An 18,349-nucleotide genomic window follows, 5' to 3' on the forward strand; every position below is an offset into this window, starting at 1 on the left:
CTGCATTCCCGCCCTCTTCCCTTTGTTGCTGCCCTCCTGCTGTATTCTCAGTCTCTCCCTCTTCCTCTCTCCCACCATCATTTATCACTCATTCCCATCGCTATCAACCTGTCCGATTGGTGATATTTGGTCTACTGGCTCTCTGCATCTTGTTTGTCCCTTGTAACCAGTTGGACACGGTCGCTTTGGTGTAGTCGCGTCGGCCTCCCTTGATATCCCGGGACGTGTCGAGATCCTCCAGTGACCCAACTTTCACACTGAACAGATTGCAAATCCCGACTTCTTGGATCTCACATTCACTCAATAAGAAGCGACGAATTCATCTCGCGCAAATTGCTCTTATTCACTATGGCGACGACTCCACCGCCTGCGTCTTTCCTGCGCATTCCTCCTACCCCTCGACACGGCAATGGATATGACCAATACGAACCCTACTCTACGCGTCAATCAGCCCGTCTAGCTACACAAAGAGCTGCCGCCGAATCTCGCACAACTCCCCCGCCTTCGTTTCCAATTTCCCAAGGACGGGGAACGTCGCGGAGCACAAAGAAGCAGAAGACCACCGAAACAGAATCCCTCTCACCACCGGGGTCACCAATGAGCCCTCGGAAGAAGATGTCGGGCCGGAGAGTTGCAACACAACTTGACGACGAAGATCCCTTTAACGACGCCAAACTTGCTCACTCTCACCCCTCACGCCTTTTCAGGACGACAATGACAGAAGGAATGCTTCCCACTCCAGCTAAGACGCCACAGAAAAAGCCTGTTGATAATGCTGGCTCAACCGCACGTGTTCTGTTCCCTCAACCTGGTCAGAAGAAAAAGAAGAAGCAGACAGGCTTTTCCTTGGACAGTTTCAGCGACGATCATTCGCAGGGCGACTCGATCCAGATCTACACAGATTCCCGTGATCGAGTTCCTGAAGTTGACGAGAGCGAGGAGAATCCATTCTACCAAAAGCCTTCCACCAGCACAAAACCTCGGCTGTCTAAACCAAAGACTAGGAGCCGCGACAGGGAAGTCGATGAGGCTCTAAAGCGCGAGGATGGCATGGTCTACGTCTTGTAAGTGTTTCAAACTTTCAACAGCTTACTAAGTTTCTAACGAATCTTCAGTCGAGGCAAAAAGATGTTTCGGAAGTTTAGCGATGATGTTTTCGGCAGTGACGATGAGGGCGATGATGACGACTTAGGGTTACTGGCTTCCCGCCCAGATCTGCTAGACTCGGCGATCCTAGAGAATGCCCGTCCCCTAACTCGCTCATCGATCAAGCCGCGCGTGCTTTTCCCTAGCGCTCGTGAGCATGTTGCGGGGGAAAATGATGAAGAGGAAGAGGCCGCCACGGACATCGAAGACCATGTCCTTGACCACGCTGAAGCTGCTGACGACCTGGATCTTATCGCCGACGTTCACCCGGAACAACGCCTAGACACTCCATCTCCGAAATCTCATGTTTCAATACCTCCATCACCCGGTGTTTCAGCACGATCTTTACGTTCAAGATCCAAGCGAGAGCTGGGAACCCGAGGGACCCCGACTGCATCGGAAGCCAAGAAAAAACCCAGTCCATTCGACGGCTGGCTCCGAAAGAAGCAAACGCCCCCGGTCATAGCCGCAAAAACCAAGAAGCGAGATGCAGAAACTGCCGGAGGCGCCGGAGGCCCAGCCCCCAAGAAGACTCGAGGCAATCGAGCTACTGTCTCTCCATCATCGTGATCTGACATCTATCGATTTATTTGATAGAGTTAGTTCTGGAAACGTTCCATGTCTTTTCGTGATACCAATGTCGGAGTTTCGGGGGTTACGACTCTTCTTTATTCTCCTTTACTTATCTTTACTGTTGTCGACAAACACGGTTCATTAATGCGTCACCCCTCCTGCTTTTGCGTTTATCCGGTTGTTACAGGGATCATTAGGTTATTCAACTCGAGCGAAATTGTGATTGAAATTGTGACTGGAACGGGACTCGGGGTTACTGGGCTTACATTGTTTTGTGTTTTCTCAATTACTTTGCACCCATAGCATACCGTGCTGTGCCATTAGGTAGACTTCAAACAATGGAAAGGATGTCATTAAAATGACCTATCTTGGTATTGTTACAACGTCTAGACCCTAAGGAAATATGCCAGTCGTATGTCCACAGGTTGTTTAGTTAAGCTGCTCTAGGGAAGGTCTACCAGATAGAAAGGAAAGTTGGAAGATGAAGGACCTCACAGGCGAGTAAACCGCCAGAAGAGAAGCAGAACTAAAGTGCATGAAACACTTTGGTATCAGCAACTCTGACAACGAGCTTCTTCTTCTTTCCTCTCCCTGTTATAACATAAAAGTTTCGTAGCGTTGTGAGCTAAGATTGGTTTCGTTTCGATATTCCTCTGATTCATTTTTCAAGCAAAGCAGAAGCTAGCGAAGGTCCCTGCTTATCCGAATAAACAGTGCGTTTAGGCAGTCGTCAACCAGGAAATCGGAGTAAGCTCCATTAGGGAGTGAGCATGGTCGAGGTAAGACGCGTCTACTTATTCATGGCTTTATATTGCGTAATGGGAACAGTCTTCCATTATGGGTATCTCATTGCGTCATTATAAAAATGCTTTTATTTTCCAACTCAAAACAGACGCCGTAATAAACCTATCTCGCTGATGAGCGTGCAAGGACTCGACTCAGACAATTTCTAATTCATCGTCGTCATCATAATCATCCGTTCGAGGCGTGGCGTTTGAGACGCCTCCCAGGCTGTCCCTGCCAGCCTCTTTGATCCCCTTAGATGTTATAAAGCGTGTTTTTTTTACGCCGCTTCCATAGGGTCTATCGCCGTCATGCGCACGCTTCTTAGGGCTGAGGCGCACTGCCTCAGCCCGTCTGAAGTTCATGCCGAGCGGGTTGTCGCCGGCGTGGGAGCTAAGTTGTGGTTTCAGATCCCTGGAGTCCGTCCTTCCGTGCTGTGCTCCAGATCGGGTCGAGTTTGTAATGCGGGTATTCTCATTATTCTGTGCTCGCAGATATTCTCCAGCGACTCCTCGAGTGCGTGAGGAGGTTATCATCTGGGTGATTTCTTTTTCCTTTTGCTTCTCGACTAGGCGCCGACGAAAGCGCTCTCCTTTGTTCTCCGCGCCGCGGCCCATCATGCCGGCCGCCAAAAATGGGTCGTCCACGTCTGCATCAATGAGGCTAGCTGCGGACTGGCCTGGGTGTAGGTGATGAAACAGGGACTTGTTAGTATTATTCGGTTTCAAGCTGGACGCCACATAGTATATTGACTGGGTTCCATGATCGTATTGTGCGCCATCTGCCCTGAGAAGTCCTTCTCCAGACCCTTTCTGAGTAGATCGCTTTTGACCGCCATAAAAGCCGGTGCGATACCCAGAGCGACCCCCAGGGCCAAACAAGCCTGTTCCATTGTTTACCCCCATGCGATCTGCTTGTGCACGGCGTAGTTGCAGATCGACGTGAAAGTCGCAGAATTCGGTCTTCCGACCGTCAACCCATGCCTGGCAGATTTTACCGTCCTTTCTGACAGCTTTACAATAGCCAATGTCCCGCGCGGATCCGACCTCAAGGATTGTGTCATCTGAGGAAGAGATGCTTAAACTAAACCGATTCGTGTCAAGCTTTCCCTTTGGTGGGGGGAGTATTGTAGGATTCAGAATGGCGATCAGAGTCCCTTCGGAGAGTCTGTAATACCGCGGAAAGGCCGTATCAAATAGAAACAAGTCAATAGTCCACTTCAAGTCAGTGAGAGTGATTGCCATATACTGATTTCTGTTGTTCAATCCGTCGTCGAATGGATCGGCCGCTTGTGCAGTGACAGATTTCGCCTCTTTTACTTGTTTAGTATCCGATTTTGAGGCTACTATACCGAAGACAACGTAGTCTGTGTCAATGTCTTCTGGAAGCTCAAAGGGCGGACCCTTGATTATCCGAAGAAGATCTGGAATGCGGAGAACCTTCTTATCTTTAAGGGTTCGGTCCATAAAGGAATGGGGTAGGATACGGTTTGAAAGATGTAGTTGAGAGAAAGGTTCGTATTTTGACGCATCCGGCGGCCTTTCCAGCACCCTCTCGGCTTCGTTAGAAGCTTCATCGGTAAAACTGTTTGTTCGAGAGCTTCCTGGTTGAGGAGGAAATGATTGCGCTTCCGGCTTTTGGCTACGACGTTGCAGAAATGATTTCGTCTCGGTTTCCTCCGTCCTCCGTAGACTGGGAGTTGTCTGGCTTCTCTTTAGAGAGGGCTTGAGGTTGTTGATCGACCTCATGATATCGTCGCGGCTGAAGCTGTCAGTACGTCCGCTTCTTGTCCGTGGCTTGGATGGGGAATTCGGTCTCCTTTCCGCTGCAGCTGCCTTGAGCGCTTCCATCTCGGCTTTGTCGTACTCAAAGGCAGAACTGCGTTTTGCTCGTATTTGCTCAACTTTGACATCTCGTTCCCTCCGGGCTTTCTCAGCAGCTCGGCCCTCGGCCATTCGCTCACTGAAACTCTTAGGACGCCGGTCCTCGAACGAATGAGACTGGGGCGCCAACGTGTCTCGTGAATGAGACACTGGACCATCACGACTGCCGAGTCGGCTAGTGGGCCGTGTTTCAAGACCTCTTGAACTGGGTGGGCGTCTCAGAGATACGTCACTACCCTTGAGCCCTTTGTCAATACCCAGCCTATACCTTCCGGGGGATGTGGGCTCCAGCTGCGGTCTAGAACGCCTTGTTGGTGACAGCGGTACCTGGATGTCACCAGAGCCATCCTGATTATGTGTCTCTTGCAGGAACTTGTTTTTTGGGGGCTGATTCTGAGTGAACGATGAGAAGCTGACCGAGGATGCCGGTCTAGACAGCGCGTCCGCACCCTGCTGTCGATCTGCATGGGGTGTTCCTGCCTTGCCACGGTTTTTCTGTAGCTGTTTCAGCTTAAGCCGTGCCTGAATGGCAGCTAATTTCAACTGCAATGTTTCCTCATCTTCTTCCGTATCGTCACCTTCATCTTCGCACAGCCCATCACTCAACAACTGTGTCGCTTTTGTCCGGGAATTCGGGGTCGTAGCTGAATTTTTCAGCGGTGATGCCAGGAGGGTTCGATTACGCCGCATCTCTTCATATCTTTGTCTTCCGCTAGGAGAGCTGAGAAGAGCTTCCCGCGGTGATTTTGGCGGCCACGAAGTCTCGACCACTGATGATGATCCCTTGTTAGTCAATTCTGTAAGTCCTGCCGTAGGCCGCGACTCACTGGTCCACCCAACATTCACTGTCAGCAAGAGAATATACTGGTCAGCCGACTGATTGTGTTGCTACTCTTGTCCTCCTTCGAGTTGGTGCTCTAATGGCGTTGTCCCCATATCCAGGTCGCAGTCATGCGGGGAAAGGAAGGTGTAGAGAGTCGCGTCAACGAAGGTGCCACTGCTGGCCCGACAAGGCAACTACTCTAGAACCCTCACAGCTAGCCCAGGTGAAAATAGACGCACAGAGGCCTAGTCTCCCTCAATTGTCGTCGCATTCCAAAAAAAAGTAGTTGGGCAGATGTAGCAATCAATAAAGTGGTTAATATTGCAAGGCGCCGGAGGCTTGGCGGTGATCTGCGGGCGACGCGCTCGTGTCACGGTCTGAAACGATGGAGTCCTAGTACGCGTCTTCATGCAACTCACATAACCCTCTATCTCGAAACCAAGTTCCGAAGCAGAGAACACCGAACCCTATTCTAGTGTCTGTTGAATATAATACGTTCCGGTATGCGGACACGGTCCGCTCCCCCCCCGAAGCAGTCGGCGTCCGAGAAACAACCCCAGCCTGAGCCGTCGAAAGCCACCATGAAGCCCAGCAAAGCCTTCATCCTCCCTACTTCTGCCAGCCCAGACGCCAGATTCGTTACCCTACCAAATCCGCGAACGGGAGATTTGACGCGCTACTTCTTCTGCCCTAAGCTCGGGGTATACGAGTTTACAGTTGTCGGATCACAATTCCCACGGAGTATTCTCTACACTAGCAAGAGTGAAAGCGGAAAGCCACAAGGGTCAATATCAAAAACAGCGGAGCTTCTAGTTGCTACACCGATTGATATCTTATTCTTTGCGATTCCCCTGCTATGCTCGGTGCCGTCGTCAAACGAGGGGAAGAGGCTGTTTCAACCGTTGGACGATATCATCGACTCCCATGACGACTTGCCCGAGCACCTGCGATATATCCTGTACAATGACTCCTTCAGAAGCACACTTCTCCGTCGGGTAGAAGCCGTATGCGACTCTGTTGAAGCGGGCGACGAGAGAGTGTTCCGAGTTAGCGAAACAAAACTCCTACAGGAATTACTCGCCAAAGCAGAGCGGATGGCTGTGCAAGGCCTGCCAAAAAGTTTAGAGGAACGGTTTGTCAAGCAGGCGCTCGCTGTACCTCTGGTATCTGTTACCAGAACTAACGTTGCCGCCTCTTCCACGCCGGCGAAAGAGGACCACAATGATACTGAGTCTCAAGAAAGCGACGACACGCAAGCTACATCGGCAACCACTTTAAACAGCTCAGTCTCGCGCACATCAACTCCAGCGGAGTCAGCTCCAACACCAGCTACTGAAGAACTCCCAGAGCAACAAGCCTGCCCGGACTCAATAGTTCGACTTCAAAGAATCTCAGTAGCTCTGGCTTTCCTGAAAACCTCTTACGTTTCTGCGGCCGTGTGCGCGAAAATTGACGAGCTGCTCTCGGCGCCAGTATCCCCGATTGACTTCAAACCGCTGCATGATTATCTCAAACACCTAGCTGATCTGCGCGCTGAAGCACTGGCTTCTCGATCTCTAGGGGACTTCAGCCGCAAGCGCAACGTGGAGGACGACGATGGTGTAGAGTCGCGCGCTGAAAAGAAACGCCGCATGGAAGAGGAAGAAAAAAAGAAGAAAGCTAGCGAGTCAAGGGGTGTCAGGGAACTGAAAAAGGTTAACACGAGTGGAATGAAGAAGATGAGTGACTTCTTTGGGAAAGCGGCTCCTAAGAAGAAGTCATAGCCTTCTTTGGTTAAGAATTTGGGATACGTGAAAATAGAAGTGCTTGGGACAGACACCGCGGCTGTTTGACTAGCACCCTCGTCGACGAACCGACGAACCAAGGCGCGTCTTTGCTTTCTTAAGAAATAGGCTCCAGAAGTCTAGTCGAGCACAACAGCAAGTGCCGACCAAGATGGCAATGACACGAATGGTGACTGGCCATCGATGGTGCAAACTCGGCCATGCGCTGAGACAAAGCACCTAGTTCGGCAAAGACGCCTCTATACGAACTTGTTATATACACATCTTGTGTACTCATTACCCCGGCCGCTAAATGAGCGCGGGACACCGGAGGTTGTACAGTTAGCATCAATAACGAGTCGGATGAGGATTGCGTTGATCATGAATTTATTGCAAACTGGATAGCACGTCAAAGAAGATACCCTCAATATATCATTTTCTGCTAGCCGCGTCACTTCAAACACCAACCTGAGAAATTGCAGCTCCCGTTATCCTGTAAACAAGTTAGCAATGCTGCCATCTTCGTTTAGAGTAATTTAAAAGCATACAAGAAAGACCCGTTAGAAGGTTTAGAGATGACCATTGCCTCCTTCAGCTTCTCCTCGCTAATATCTGGGAAATACTTCAGATAGTACTCCTCAGTCAGCGCCTTCGTTACAGCCTCAACTTTTGACTGCGGCAGCATGTGAACAGTGCACCCTCCCCACCCGGCACCAGTCAGCCGACTGCCCCATGTTCCTGCCTTGCGCGCAATGTTACAGATCTCGTCAACTTGGGGTGCGGAGCACTCGTAGACGTCGCGACACGAATCTTGAGACTCATTGAGCAGTTGACCAAGGTAGTGAATGCGCTTGTCATCCAAGGTTGATGCGTTCGCGAGGCAAGCCTTGAAGTCAAGGACGCGTCGAGCTTCCTTGAAGCAATGAAGGGCTCGCTGGCGGAGAAGGAAGCGCTCCGCTTGGACGGGGAAGGACGAGAGGTATGTGGCTTCGAGCTCGGGCAGGGAGATGGACAGAAGCTGAGCGATCTCCTCGCGCGTGTAGCCCTGCTCTTTAGTGAGAATATCGAGAGTGGCCTGGATGACAGAGTCGATTTGGTACTCGAGCGGGTCCCCGAGGCGGCCTTCTTTCCGCATAAGTTCGTTGTGGAAAGTGCGAAGGCTGTATCCAAGGGAACTGTTGTCCTTGGGAAGAGTGAGACCGTTCGCTTTGGCGAGAACGACGGAGGCGAGCGTACACTCTGCGACGCGGAGATTGTAGTGGCGCGGCGCTGTCTCGGCTTTGTTGGAGGTGACGAAGCTCTGGGCCATGAGGAAGGTTATTTCCTCCGCAGCCTTGGGAATGGCAACGTGCTGAACAGAGAAGTTGGGGAAGAACTGAGTGTAGAGGAGGTATCCGCGGCGGGAGTAGATGGAGGCAGCTTGATCCATTCTAGACAGGGTCAGACGTGTTGGCAATAGATGAACCAGGCAACTTACCCTCCAGAATAAACACCGACAGCACGCTCCGAGACGACAGCTAAATCAAGCAAGTCCTGCTTTGAGACATCGTGGTTGTTTGCCTTCATGACGGCGAGCGCACTGGAGCACACAAAAGCTGCACTGCTGGAGATACCACCACCAGGAGGAACGTTCCCGTCGACTAGCACTTCCATACTAGCCGGAGTAAACGAACCATCTGCAGCACCCTTGCGCAAAACTTTGAGTGCACCAACCAACCCAGCCTTAAAGTAGTTCACCCATTCATGTTTCTTGGGATCGATTTCGACGTCCGAGTCCTTGGGCACGGTGAACTCACGCGTCGGAAACTTCTCAGGCAGAACATTGGCAATCTTTACAGTCGATTCTGAGCTCTCTGTGGGAACGACCTTGACGGCGATAATCACGTCGACGCTCACTGCTGTAGGGAGAACATCGTACAGGTTGTAATCGATGTGCTCTCCAATGATGTTCACGCGGCCGGGGCTGCGGGCGACGAAATCGGGGGAGTGGTTATATTGCTTGTGGAAGTGGGAAACTAGATTGTTAAATCGCTTGAGATGTTCCGGTGAGGCAGTGGTGGCAGAGGCATCGTCGGTGGCATAAACCTCAGCGATGGATTCAGTTCGAGGGACAAGTTCCTGCGGGGTCGCCATGGTGGGGTAAACTGAGGCTGACGGTGAAAAGGCTAAGCCTGAGGTTTGGGGGAAAAGCAAGGGAATCGTAGAAATAATACAGAAAAGAAATAAAAACAAGAGACTGCGAAGAAAGGGAGAACAGTAGAAGAGAATGTGCCTGTGATCTCATAGAGGGGTTCAGGATAAATTCAGCGTGTTTAATTAAGCCATCCTGGCTATTGCGGGGACGGTGGTCTCCTCCTGCGCCGCTACGGGATGGATTCCACAGCTACCGTCACATTCGGCCGCCCTCACCGGAGGTTATTCACGGTCCGAGTGGCTTGCTTCGGCGTAATTAATCCCGGGATGGGATATTTAATGCTTGACTAAGCTCAGATATAGACGATGGGAATAATTAACCGATACTAGGCATAACTGCCCTGATTTTTATATACCCCCTACCCTGGTGTCAGAAACCCACCCGACGAGATTTCACCAACTTTCCAGATTATGCCTTGCCCGACTCTACCTGGAGCGCGATACCTACTGTCGAGTCAACAAATTATCCCCAGAGCAACTTATGCTGAAGGACTGGTAAGTCATGGCTCATACATTGTTTGTGTATAGCTAGTGTCAGGATCAGCCAAACACCAGCAATCAGGCCACAGGATTGTACCAGAGTATGTCTGGGGTATTAAGCTCTCTAAATCTGCGCTAGACGACAAGGACGCCAAACATGTGAAAATAGCCTATAGGCTGGCCGTCTAATGTGCACGGTGCAGTTTGCTGGTGATTGAATGCCTAGAAAATCAGGCGCGCAAAATGCGGCCGATGATCGGAGCGGTGGCAACGTGGGAACCAATCATCGGGCGTTCATTTTCTGACCAAAATTGAGCTAAACTTCATAAAGCTAGCGAGTCTGAACAGTCCCCGACTCGGCGAGTTTGGACGAGTGAGTCAAGTGTCCAGTCAGGTCATTATTCCTTCGACGGCTCTAAGGGACTTTGCTACTCTCTCCCCGGGTCTGTGGTCGACTCAATTTTTCTTTGAGCTTCACATTTTCTACCTCTCACTTGGCCTGGTAGTCATCCTAGCAACGATGATGCCTTTAAGACCATCAAAAAGCGCCCTGCGCACTCTGCATTATCAGAGGTACATTGCCTCTGGACGAAGAGCCTTTGCTTCTGCGGTCTCGACGCCCCACCGCTTTTCGACTCAGAAACGCGACCAGAGCACAGCAACAGCTACTGCTTCGTGAGTCTCCCTACAACGTATCACGAAGTTCCCAAGTGTAATTGGCTTGTTAACATTGATTTCAACACAGAACCTCCCGCCCTAGACCCAGCCCTGCCTTTAACCAAGAGCCAAGCCGCAATGAAGTATCACCTCTCCAGAATCGACAGCTTCCCGAGCTCGACGACTCGTATGGCATCCCCATTCTTTTCGTCCAAATGTTAGAAATGAGCTAATTGATCCTCCTGTTAAGATTCGTCGGACTCAGCGGTGGTGAGATTTTCCACGAGATGATGCTGCGTCTGGGTGTGAAGCACGTTTGTGAGTCAATAAATACACTGGATAGCCAAGACCGCGCATTGACCATGGCTTAGTTGGCTACCCTGGAGGTGCCATTCTTCCCGTCTTCGACGCAATTTACAATTCTAAGCACTTCGACTTCATCCTGCCTCGACATGAACAGGGTGCGGGCCACATGGCAGAAGGTTATGCTCGTGCTTCTGGGAAGCCTGGTGTTGTCCTTGTCACATCTGGTCCCGGTGCTACCAATGTCATTACTCCCATGCAGGACGCCTTCTCTGATGGTACCCCCATGGTTGTCTTCTGTGGTCAGGTTGTCACTACCTCCATCGGCACAGACTCCTTCCAGGAAGCCGACGTGGTTGGTATCTCTAGGGCATGCACCAAGTGGAACGTTATGGTCAAGTCCGTCGCTGAGCTTCCCCGCCGTATCCAAGAAGCTTTCGAAATTGCTACTAGCGGCCGTCCTGGTCCTGTCCTCGTCGATCTTCCCAAGGATATCACCGCAGGTATCCTTCGTAAACCCATTCCCATGCAGAGCACTCTTCCCTCTCGCCCGAGCGCCGCGACTCTGGCAGCCAAAGAATTGAGTGAGAAGCAGCTTCACGACACTATCAACCGCGTGGCCCGTCTCGTCAACATCGCCAAAAAGCCTGTACTCTACGTTGGTCAGGGTATCCTCGAAAACCCCGACGGCCCCAAACTTCTGAAGGAGCTGGCCGACAAGGCTTGCATTCCTGTTACTACCACTTTGCAAGGTCTTGGCGGGTTTGACGAGCTTGACCCCAAATCCTTGCACATGCTTGGTATGCATGGCTCTGCCTATGCAAACTTGGCTATGCAGGAAGCCGATTTGATCATCGCCCTTGGTGCTCGCTTTGATGATCGTGTGACTGGTAGCATCGCTAAATTTGCTCCCCAGGCTAAGCTCGCTGCTTCGGAAAATCGTGGTGGTATTGTTCACTTCGAGATCATGCCGAAGAACATCAACAAGGTTGTGCAAGCCAACGAGGCTGTTGAGGGTGACTGTGCAGAGAACATTCGACACCTCCTTCCTCTTGTTGAAACTGTCTCCGAACGACCAGAGTGGTTTGCTCAGATTAATGACTGGAAGTCCCGTTTCCCGCTCTCGCTATACGAGAAACAGACTCCTGACGGCCCCATCAAGCCGCAGGCCTTGATTGAGAAGCTCAGCGATCTTACTGCTCACATGAAGGACCGCACTATCATTACCACTGGTGTTGGACAGCACCAGATGTGGGCCGCCCAGCACTTCCGTTGGCGCCGTCCCCGCTCCATGATCACTTCCGGGGGTCTTGGTACTATGGGCTACGGCCTTCCGGCTGCTATCGGTGCCAAGGTTGCCCGCCCTGACTGCCTTGTTATCGATATCGATGGCGATGCCTCCTTTAACATGACTCTAACTGAACTTACCACTGCTGCCCAGTTTAACATTGGCATCAAGGTCCTTCTCTTGAACAACGAGGAGCAGGGTATGGTGACCCAATGGCAAAATCTGTTCTACGAGGACCGCTACTCCCACACTCACCAGAAGAACCCTGATTTCGTGCGTCTTGCTGAGGCTATGGGTGTTGCTGCCGAGCGCTGCACCAAGCCCTCAGAAGTGGAGTCCAAGTTGAAGTGGTTGATCGAGAGTGACGGACCTGCCTTGCTCGAGGTATTCACCGACCGTAAGGTGCCCGTTTTGCCCATGGTTCCTGGTGGTAGCGGCCTGCACGAGTTCCTCGTTTTCGACGAAGGTAAGCCCCTCAGAACTTGAGGATATATTGAAGTGTTGCTAACGTTCTCGATAGCCAAGGACCGTGAGAGGAGGGCTTTAATGAAGAAAAGGAACCCTAGCGGCGTTTAAACGCCAGGATAGCGCCTGATTCCATTTCTTAGCCAGTTGTTGAGTCATTACCCAAAATGGCCTGCGATCCTTTTGTTAATATCCACGGCGTTTCTGGCGGGTCTGACGCTAGCGGGGCCTAGCATCATCTATTAAAAGGTTAGCAGGGCCGGAAGTCGAAGATGCTAGCGATATCCAGAGCCTTTTGTGCTCCCGGACAGTCTCACATCCCCTGGTTCTGCTGGGCTAGGGTTCACCATGCAATGACCTAAAGCGGCAGCGTGAGGTCAGTTGCCTGTCCACGAAAGTTCTTCGACAACCCAGGATCTGATCTGTCATTGTTTCTCTGTCTGAAGTTGTCACATCTTGCATACTCTTGCGCTCTGGCCGCCGAAAAGTTTTGGCTCAGTTTCGCCTGTATATAATTCCTGATACTTGTGCTGCACGATTCTGCGTATTTGCATTTTGGAGAGTTAAAAGATAATTAATGGGCTTTTAGTCTATTCATTTATACAGTAACACTCGAATAGTTTGCGTCAAGCGCATTATTGCTGAGACGCTCATGCGGCGGCAAAAACAGGCACGCCGTCTATCGCCCCCGCCGCTCACGTGATGCCATTGTGAATGCCGCTGCTTGCATCCGATGAGCCTTGAAGTGACTCAGTTCGACCTCTTTCCAGGCGCGACAGTCTTGCTACACCGCAGTGGCTACTGCCTGACTTACGTGAATTCCTTATCGATTGTTATGGTCGTTTGCATCCGCAATATACTTGTTTATTCGTTCCCTCACGTTCTCGTTTCTGCTTCCGATCGTCTTCCGTCATTGCTTGGACCTCGGATGCGATAGCTGAACTTTCGTCCTTCGCAGGATGCTGCGTCTTTCCGACTCTTTTTAATTAGCATCATTCCACTCCTAACATTTAACATATTTTCCGCATGCTACTATGGCGTCACTCCCGAGTTTCTCAGCTTTTGGGAGAACGCGGTCGTCTGATACTTCTCCGCCAGCGGCCTCATCATCGCAGCCTGATCAGCACCACAATTTTCAGGAACCTGCGAATGGTCTTTCAAAAGAAGATGAAGCAGTCGTTCTAAACGAATCTATCTCAGATGAAGCTGAAAGGCCCGATGCGAAAATTACCACTCGACCTGCAAACACCCCATCAGTCCCCGAGGAGCCGAGGAAATGCTGGATTTGTTATACCGATGAGACAGAGGATACTCCACTGAATTCAGAGTGGCGATCGCCGTGTCCATGTGCGCTGACAGCTCATGAAGCCTGCCTTCTTGATTGGCTTGCTGATCTCGAAAACCCGCGCGCTCGGAAGCGCACCGGTCACAGTGCGAAGATGGTATGTCCTCAGTGCAAGACGGAGATCGTTGTTACTCGCCCAAGGAGCTATATTGTGGATGTTGTGCGGTTGGTTGAGCGGCTAGCCGGTCGATTGGTGCTTCCTGGAATGGTGTTTACGCTGGCGGGCACTGTCTGGGCTGGTTGCTGTGCGCACGGGGTATATTCTATGTACTTCGTCTTTGGCACGGACGAGGCGAAACATATTCTAGAAGAAGCGGCGGAGGGTACCTGGAACTCTGGTCTTAATATGGGACTGCCGCTTATACCTTTGGTATTAATCTTCTCCCGCACTCGTTACGCAGAGGGACTTCTCCCTGCCATTCCTGTCCTCTTTTTCGCGACGCATAGCCCAGGACAGGAACCAGATCTTGACCTATGGCCTCCGAGTGCTGCTGTGACATTTGCAGCTCTCCCGTACATCAAAAGCTTTTACGGTGCCGTTTACGAGAGATTATTTGGCAAGTGGGAGCGGAAATGGATTGCCGAGGTGCAGCCCCGCCAGGCAGATATCAACGAATTCGACGATAACGCACCTGAACCAGAGCAAGGACCGGTGGCGGCGGATGATGGACAGATCCTGATGGAGTTTGATTTAGAGTTTCAAGTTGGAATGGGAAATAATGCGGACCCGCAGGAAGTTCTAGGGTTGCAAGGCGCAAACCAGCAGCAACAGCAACAGAATAATCAGAATCAAGGAGGTGCAATCAATGGTCAAAACCTCGTCCATGAAACAAGCAGCCTTGCGGATATCGTCCTTGGCGCGCTCGCGTTCCCGGCTATCTCAGCTACCATGGGAGGACTTCTTAAGTACGTCCTGCCAAATTCATGGACAACAGCCTCAACTTTGGAAAGAGGGCGGCCTGGCCTGTTGCAAAGCAGATGGGGCCGGAGCGTGATTGGGGGGTGTGTTTTTGTGCTTCTCAAAGACGCACTAGTTCTGTACTGCCGGTGGAAGCTCGCGCAGACTCATAGGCGGCGCAAGGTACTGAACTACGACCGATTGAAGAAACGGGTTACGCGGTAACTTGTCGCAGATTGGGCTTTTCCTATTCTTCATGAACTTGATGATGCAGCATTCTAGGCGTTTTTGGTGAAAAATTTTATGTATCTGGCTTGGAAGTTAGCAGGGTGTGTAAGAAATAATAATCACATGGACGTTAAGAAAATATCGCTCTTAAGTCGGTATCTCTGAAACTCCCATTCAAAATGTACGCCGCTTGGAGGGCTTGGAGTACTCATTCCACAGTAGGCAGTGCGGCGCTTAACTTAGCGCGCGCTTAAGGAGTCACTCTTCCGCCCCGAAAAAGTCTCCCGGTCCCCAATCTACCCAGGTTCAGACCACCCAGACTCTACGACAGACCATTAGCAATCACTTGATGCGACGGGACTCTGAGCTGATTGTTTAACAATGCGTCCATCAGTATCCCCAGTCCTCGCCTCTCTGGCAAACGTGTTCCGAATTCCTCTATCACAAACGACTCTCCGGCCAACAATTCCCTTTCTCAATAAGCAAACGTCGACACAACCCAGCACATTACAAGCACAAGCCAAGGCCCCATTCTCGACTACAACCCCGCTACTCAAGCGAAAGACTCAATATACCGACCGGAGAGTTAGTACGTTCATCTCCCTACATCTATCTGCCCACCCCGACCGAAACATTTCTAAATCCTACAAACGAACTAAACTAACTGTATAAAGCTCTTATTCGCTACTTCCTATATCACCCGCTCACTCCGCGTCCACTCCGCTTCAGTCGCACCCGTTTCCTCCGCCACTGGACCATTCACCGCGCCTGGCAACTGTACCAAGCCCAGCGCAGACGCAACCACCAGCTCGAGCTGCAGCGGCAGTGGCAGGCCATGAACGCTGCCTGCGAAGAGCTAAGGACTGGGGCTTGTGATGGTGGGAAGTTGTTCCGCAAGAGTATGATTAAGACAAGGATTTTCCAGGATATGTTCCCCATTGAGTATGGGCGCCTGCAGACGGAGGGACCTGGGGAGGGTTGGAATCATGCATGGAAGAGACCTGAGGGAACAACAAAGCGGTGATATGGTGATGGCTGGTTTAGTTTCCGTAGGTGTTATTGAGGGCTGTTCTTGTTCAGATGTATACTAGATATTTCAACATGGTTAATGCTTTGAATGGTGTGAATATAACGTAAGTAGAGCTATGTAAGATGGAATACAACGACAGCTAAGGAGGGAACTCGGAGTGCCCGTGATGTAGAAAACCACCAAGAGGTACTAAGGAACGGTATGGGTATCCGGAAAAACATCGTTGAACATGGAATGAAAAGAACAGGATTGTTAGACAGAGCATTGAAGAAAATAGAAAACAAACAAATAGAAGACAGAAAAGCATGGCCACCAGACGCCAAAAATGCAAGATATATCAAATCAACCAACATTTATCCACGAGTTGGTCCTCCATTTTCAAAACCCAATCTACCATGACCCGACGCTAGGCATAATAAGACGTCTCATCTAGGAAAAGATCACGAGTTCGAGGTCGCTGTCTCCCGTTATCGCATAGACATGGCATGGCATATCCATTTTTCAGTCGTGTCATAGCACAATGCAACATGAGGATTTCCGCTTATCGAAGGTGAGGAGCGCGGCGCGGGTCGCGGCTTCAAAGACGTCGTCCACACCCTCGCCTGTTAGCGAAGAGCACTCAAGGTATTTCCGGGCCTTGATCTGCGTTGCTGTTTCACTTCCTTCCTTGGGCGATACGAATCGGAGGGACTTCTTTCGCATTTCCTCGATCGCTCCGGGGTTCTCGCGGAGGTCCTTCTTCAGCCCAACTAGGATGATGGGGACGCCGGGGCATCGCTCATTCGCTTCTTCGATCCACTGTACAGGTGAGATATGTTAGTAGGCCGTAAGTGAAGACTCAGGTGGAGCGATAACGACGGACCTTGATCTTGACGTTCTCGAGCGAATCTGGCGTGTCGACGGCAAATCCGATCAGGATAACGTGGGCTTTGGAGTAGGCTAGCGGACGCAGTCGCTCGTAATCTTCCTGACCGGCTGTATCCCATAATGCTAACTGGACTGACCGGCCGTCTACCCGGCAGTCTGTCACATAGCTCTCGAACACTGTTGGGACCTGGGGGTATATTAGATAAGACCAGGGAGTGAATAAGCGGGAGGAAGGAAAGGACCGACATAATGCTATTAAGTAACGATTAGTAACTGCCTCCTGGACTGATAAGGGTAAATACTCACTGTAGGGAAGTAGCCCAATGTAAAGACACTCAGCAGACTCGTTTTCCCACAGGCGCCGTCACCGATGATCACCAGCTTTCTAGGTAGTAGCGATAGGTCAGCAAGACCCTGGAGCAAAGACCCACGTGAGATGGCACAGAAGATTACAAAGAGCTACAAACCTTCGCATAACATTGTCATCCTGTTGCTGGGCCATTTTCACGGGAAAGACGGGGTGGTGGACTTGAGCTCCCTAGAGACAACACTGACGGCAAAGGCAATCGGCAAGGCAGAAACCAAACGGGCGGAAGCCCTCAGAGCGGCGGACTTTGATCTCTGGGGTATTTAAAGGCTGAGGGAGGGTAAAAAGATGTCGGAGTAGATAAAGAGGGGAAAAAGCAGGCGAGATAGCTGAGTTGCCGGTCTCCCCTCCCCTTAACAGCTTTCACTAACAGCACAGCCTAACACTACTGACTGTACTAGTAACCGCTGCGATGCAATCAATGGCGTTCTGGAAGGCGGTCGACGGGCGCGGAGTAAAACGAGGAGTTCAGAGTTCAGTTCGAGAACAAACGATGCACTCCTGCCAGGAAAGGGATGATTTTATATTATAGTCAAATATGTGTTGATAATCGTGCTACTGCTATTATTAAAAGCGTTTTGAAGGAGGACCATACCCACTTGAGAGAGATGTCTCAGTTCTGGATGGAGTCCATGCTTCTATTTAGAGCGGCCGTTTCTCTCGTACTAGGATTCAGTCTATTGTGCTTCGGAATGGCCGAAGAAAAGCAATACCAAGCTGTCGTGGAGAGAGGTGAATGGCAGTACTCTGCCTCCCCACTGGTTGTCTTACGGTCTTCTACTCTGTACCTATGCCTGGTTGCCTAAGGGCTGTCTGGTTATTAGAACGGAGTCGGATGGATCTTGTCAGCATGCAAGCCGACACAAAGTCTCAGCTCAGCTGGCTTGGGCTCGACCTCCCACTCTTTTTATTTCCAGTTAAGAAAACTAATGCCCATTCAAAGGCAATGTACCCCTGCCAGATTGTAAATTGTAGATTGAGATCGTTCGATGTACGAGTAAGGCGTCCAAGGTACACTTTGCAGGGCTTCTGGAAGGTTCAGCCCAGTTTCGAAAGAGTATAGCGCTATTGTGTATAGATGCAATCCATAAGAGTAATAATTGAAGATGGATGAGGTCTTAGTACTCTGTATACTGTTGAAGCTCGCTTATGGCGGCTATCAAGGCTATCCCTTTGCGGCCAGCGGCAGGGCAACCACCCAGAGCCCAACATCCGGCGTCAATCCAGTCATCATAGGTATCCTCCTCTCTAACATAG

The 18,349-nt window shown here is 50.9% G+C and overlaps 8 protein-coding genes across 8 annotated transcripts; 5 read left to right on the forward strand and 3 right to left on the reverse strand.

Annotated features, from left to right (window-relative positions):
• Positions 1–26: 26 nt before the first annotated feature.
• On the forward strand, positions 27–2,023 carry BDW70DRAFT_129814 (uncharacterized protein). Its single transcript, XM_073735690.1, has 2 exons — positions 27–1,064; positions 1,116–2,023. The coding sequence occupies exons 1-2, from the start codon at positions 349–351 to the stop codon at positions 1,714–1,716; spliced, it is 1,317 nt and encodes a 438-aa protein (XP_073599133.1). The 5' UTR covers positions 27–348; the 3' UTR covers positions 1,717–2,023.
• A 609-nt stretch (positions 2,024–2,632) lies between these two features.
• BDW70DRAFT_171238 (Mcm10/DnaG-type zinc finger protein) lies at positions 2,633–5,075 on the reverse strand (the record flags this gene model as incomplete). Its single annotated transcript, XM_073743169.1, has 1 exon — positions 2,633–5,075. One exon carries the CDS (start codon positions 5,073–5,075, stop codon positions 2,658–2,660), a length of 2,418 nt encoding a protein of 805 aa, XP_073599134.1. The 3' UTR covers positions 2,633–2,657.
• Positions 5,076–5,789: 714 nt separating this feature from the next.
• BDW70DRAFT_156979 (uncharacterized protein) lies at positions 5,790–6,971 on the forward strand (the record flags this gene model as incomplete). Its single annotated transcript, XM_073740276.1, has 1 exon — positions 5,790–6,971. One exon carries the CDS (start codon positions 5,790–5,792, stop codon positions 6,969–6,971), a length of 1,182 nt encoding a protein of 393 aa, XP_073599135.1.
• On the reverse strand, positions 6,823–9,243 carry BDW70DRAFT_129818 (galactokinase galE). The gene is made up of 3 exons (XM_073735691.1): positions 8,449–9,243; positions 7,520–8,401; positions 6,823–7,464 (listed from the first exon to the last, which is right to left on the reverse strand). Exons 1-3 carry the CDS (start codon positions 9,102–9,104, stop codon positions 7,428–7,430), a joined length of 1,575 nt encoding a protein of 524 aa, XP_073599136.1. The 5' UTR covers positions 9,105–9,243; the 3' UTR covers positions 6,823–7,427.
• Positions 9,244–9,933: 690 nt separating this feature from the next.
• BDW70DRAFT_129820 (acetolactate synthase catalytic subunit) lies at positions 9,934–12,938 on the forward strand. Its single transcript, XM_073735692.1, has 5 exons — positions 9,934–10,319; positions 10,390–10,488; positions 10,552–10,619; positions 10,673–12,358; positions 12,413–12,938. The coding sequence occupies exons 1-5, from the start codon at positions 10,165–10,167 to the stop codon at positions 12,466–12,468; spliced, it is 2,064 nt and encodes a 687-aa protein (XP_073599137.1). The 5' UTR covers positions 9,934–10,164; the 3' UTR covers positions 12,469–12,938.
• A 122-nt stretch (positions 12,939–13,060) lies between these two features.
• BDW70DRAFT_129821 (RING finger domain protein) lies at positions 13,061–15,000 on the forward strand. The gene has a single exon (XM_073735693.1). It carries the CDS (start codon positions 13,392–13,394, stop codon positions 14,823–14,825), a length of 1,434 nt encoding a protein of 477 aa, XP_073599138.1. The 5' UTR covers positions 13,061–13,391; the 3' UTR covers positions 14,826–15,000.
• Positions 15,001–15,142: 142 nt separating this feature from the next.
• BDW70DRAFT_129822 (mitochondrial 54S ribosomal protein mL40) lies at positions 15,143–15,946 on the forward strand. Its single transcript, XM_073735694.1, has 2 exons — positions 15,143–15,417; positions 15,503–15,946. The coding sequence occupies exons 1-2, from the start codon at positions 15,210–15,212 to the stop codon at positions 15,850–15,852; spliced, it is 558 nt and encodes a 185-aa protein (XP_073599139.1). The 5' UTR covers positions 15,143–15,209; the 3' UTR covers positions 15,853–15,946.
• Positions 15,929–17,696, reverse strand: rho2 (putative Rho GTPase Rho 2). Its single transcript, XM_073735695.1, has 5 exons — positions 17,193–17,696; positions 17,032–17,110; positions 16,972–16,977; positions 16,721–16,912; positions 15,929–16,656 (listed from the first exon to the last, which is right to left on the reverse strand). Exons 1-5 carry the CDS (start codon positions 17,225–17,227, stop codon positions 16,369–16,371), a joined length of 600 nt encoding a protein of 199 aa, XP_073599140.1. The 5' UTR covers positions 17,228–17,696; the 3' UTR covers positions 15,929–16,368.
• Positions 17,697–18,349: the final 653 nt, after the last annotated feature.

This window comes from Aspergillus foveolatus (genome assembly GCF_047715535.1).
Source record: "Aspergillus foveolatus strain CBS 279.81 unplaced genomic scaffold BDW70scaffold_7, whole genome shotgun sequence".
Lineage (NCBI taxonomy): Eukaryota > Fungi > Ascomycota > Eurotiomycetes > Eurotiales > Aspergillaceae > Aspergillus > Aspergillus foveolatus.

Coding starts and splice junctions, on each gene's coding strand:
- rho2 (XM_073735695.1), bottom strand. CDS start 17,227: ATGGCCCAGCAACAGGATGACAATGTTATGCGAAG. Junction 17,111..17,192: donor GATGACAATGTTATGCGAAG/GTTTGTAGCTCT, acceptor GCTACTACCTAG/AAAGCTGGTGATCATCGGTG. Junction 16,657..16,720: donor TCGAGAACGTCAAGATCAAG/GTCCGTCGTTAT, acceptor TCACCTGTACAG/TGGATCGAAGAAGCGAATGA.
- BDW70DRAFT_129820 (XM_073735692.1), top strand. CDS start 10,165: ATGATGCCTTTAAGACCATCAAAAAGCGCCCTGCGCACTCTGCATTAT. Junction 10,320..10,389: donor ACAGCAACAGCTACTGCTTC/GTGAGTCTCCCT, acceptor ATTTCAACACAG/AACCTCCCGCCCTAGACCCA. Junction 10,620..10,672: donor TCTGGGTGTGAAGCACGTTT/GTGAGTCAATAA, acceptor ACCATGGCTTAG/TTGGCTACCCTGGAGGTGCC.
- BDW70DRAFT_129821 (XM_073735693.1), top strand. CDS start 13,392: ATGGCGTCACTCCCGAGTTTCTCAGCTTTTGGGAGAACGCGGTCGTCT.
- BDW70DRAFT_129814 (XM_073735690.1), top strand. CDS start 349: ATGGCGACGACTCCACCGCCTGCGTCTTTCCTGCGCATTCCTCCTACC. Junction 1,065..1,115: donor GATGGCATGGTCTACGTCTT/GTAAGTGTTTCA, acceptor ACGAATCTTCAG/TCGAGGCAAAAAGATGTTTC.
- BDW70DRAFT_129818 (XM_073735691.1), bottom strand. CDS start 9,104: ATGGCGACCCCGCAGGAACTTGTCCCTCGAACTGAATCCATCGCTGAG. Junction 8,402..8,448: donor GTCGGTGTTTATTCTGGAGG/GTAAGTTGCCTG, acceptor GACCCTGTCTAG/AATGGATCAAGCTGCCTCCA. Junction 7,465..7,519: donor CCTTCTAACGGGTCTTTCTT/GTATGCTTTTAA, acceptor ACTTGTTTACAG/GATAACGGGAGCTGCAATTT.
- BDW70DRAFT_129822 (XM_073735694.1), top strand. CDS start 15,210: ATGCGTCCATCAGTATCCCCAGTCCTCGCCTCTCTGGCAAACGTGTTC. Junction 15,418..15,502: donor ATATACCGACCGGAGAGTTA/GTACGTTCATCT, acceptor AACTGTATAAAG/CTCTTATTCGCTACTTCCTA.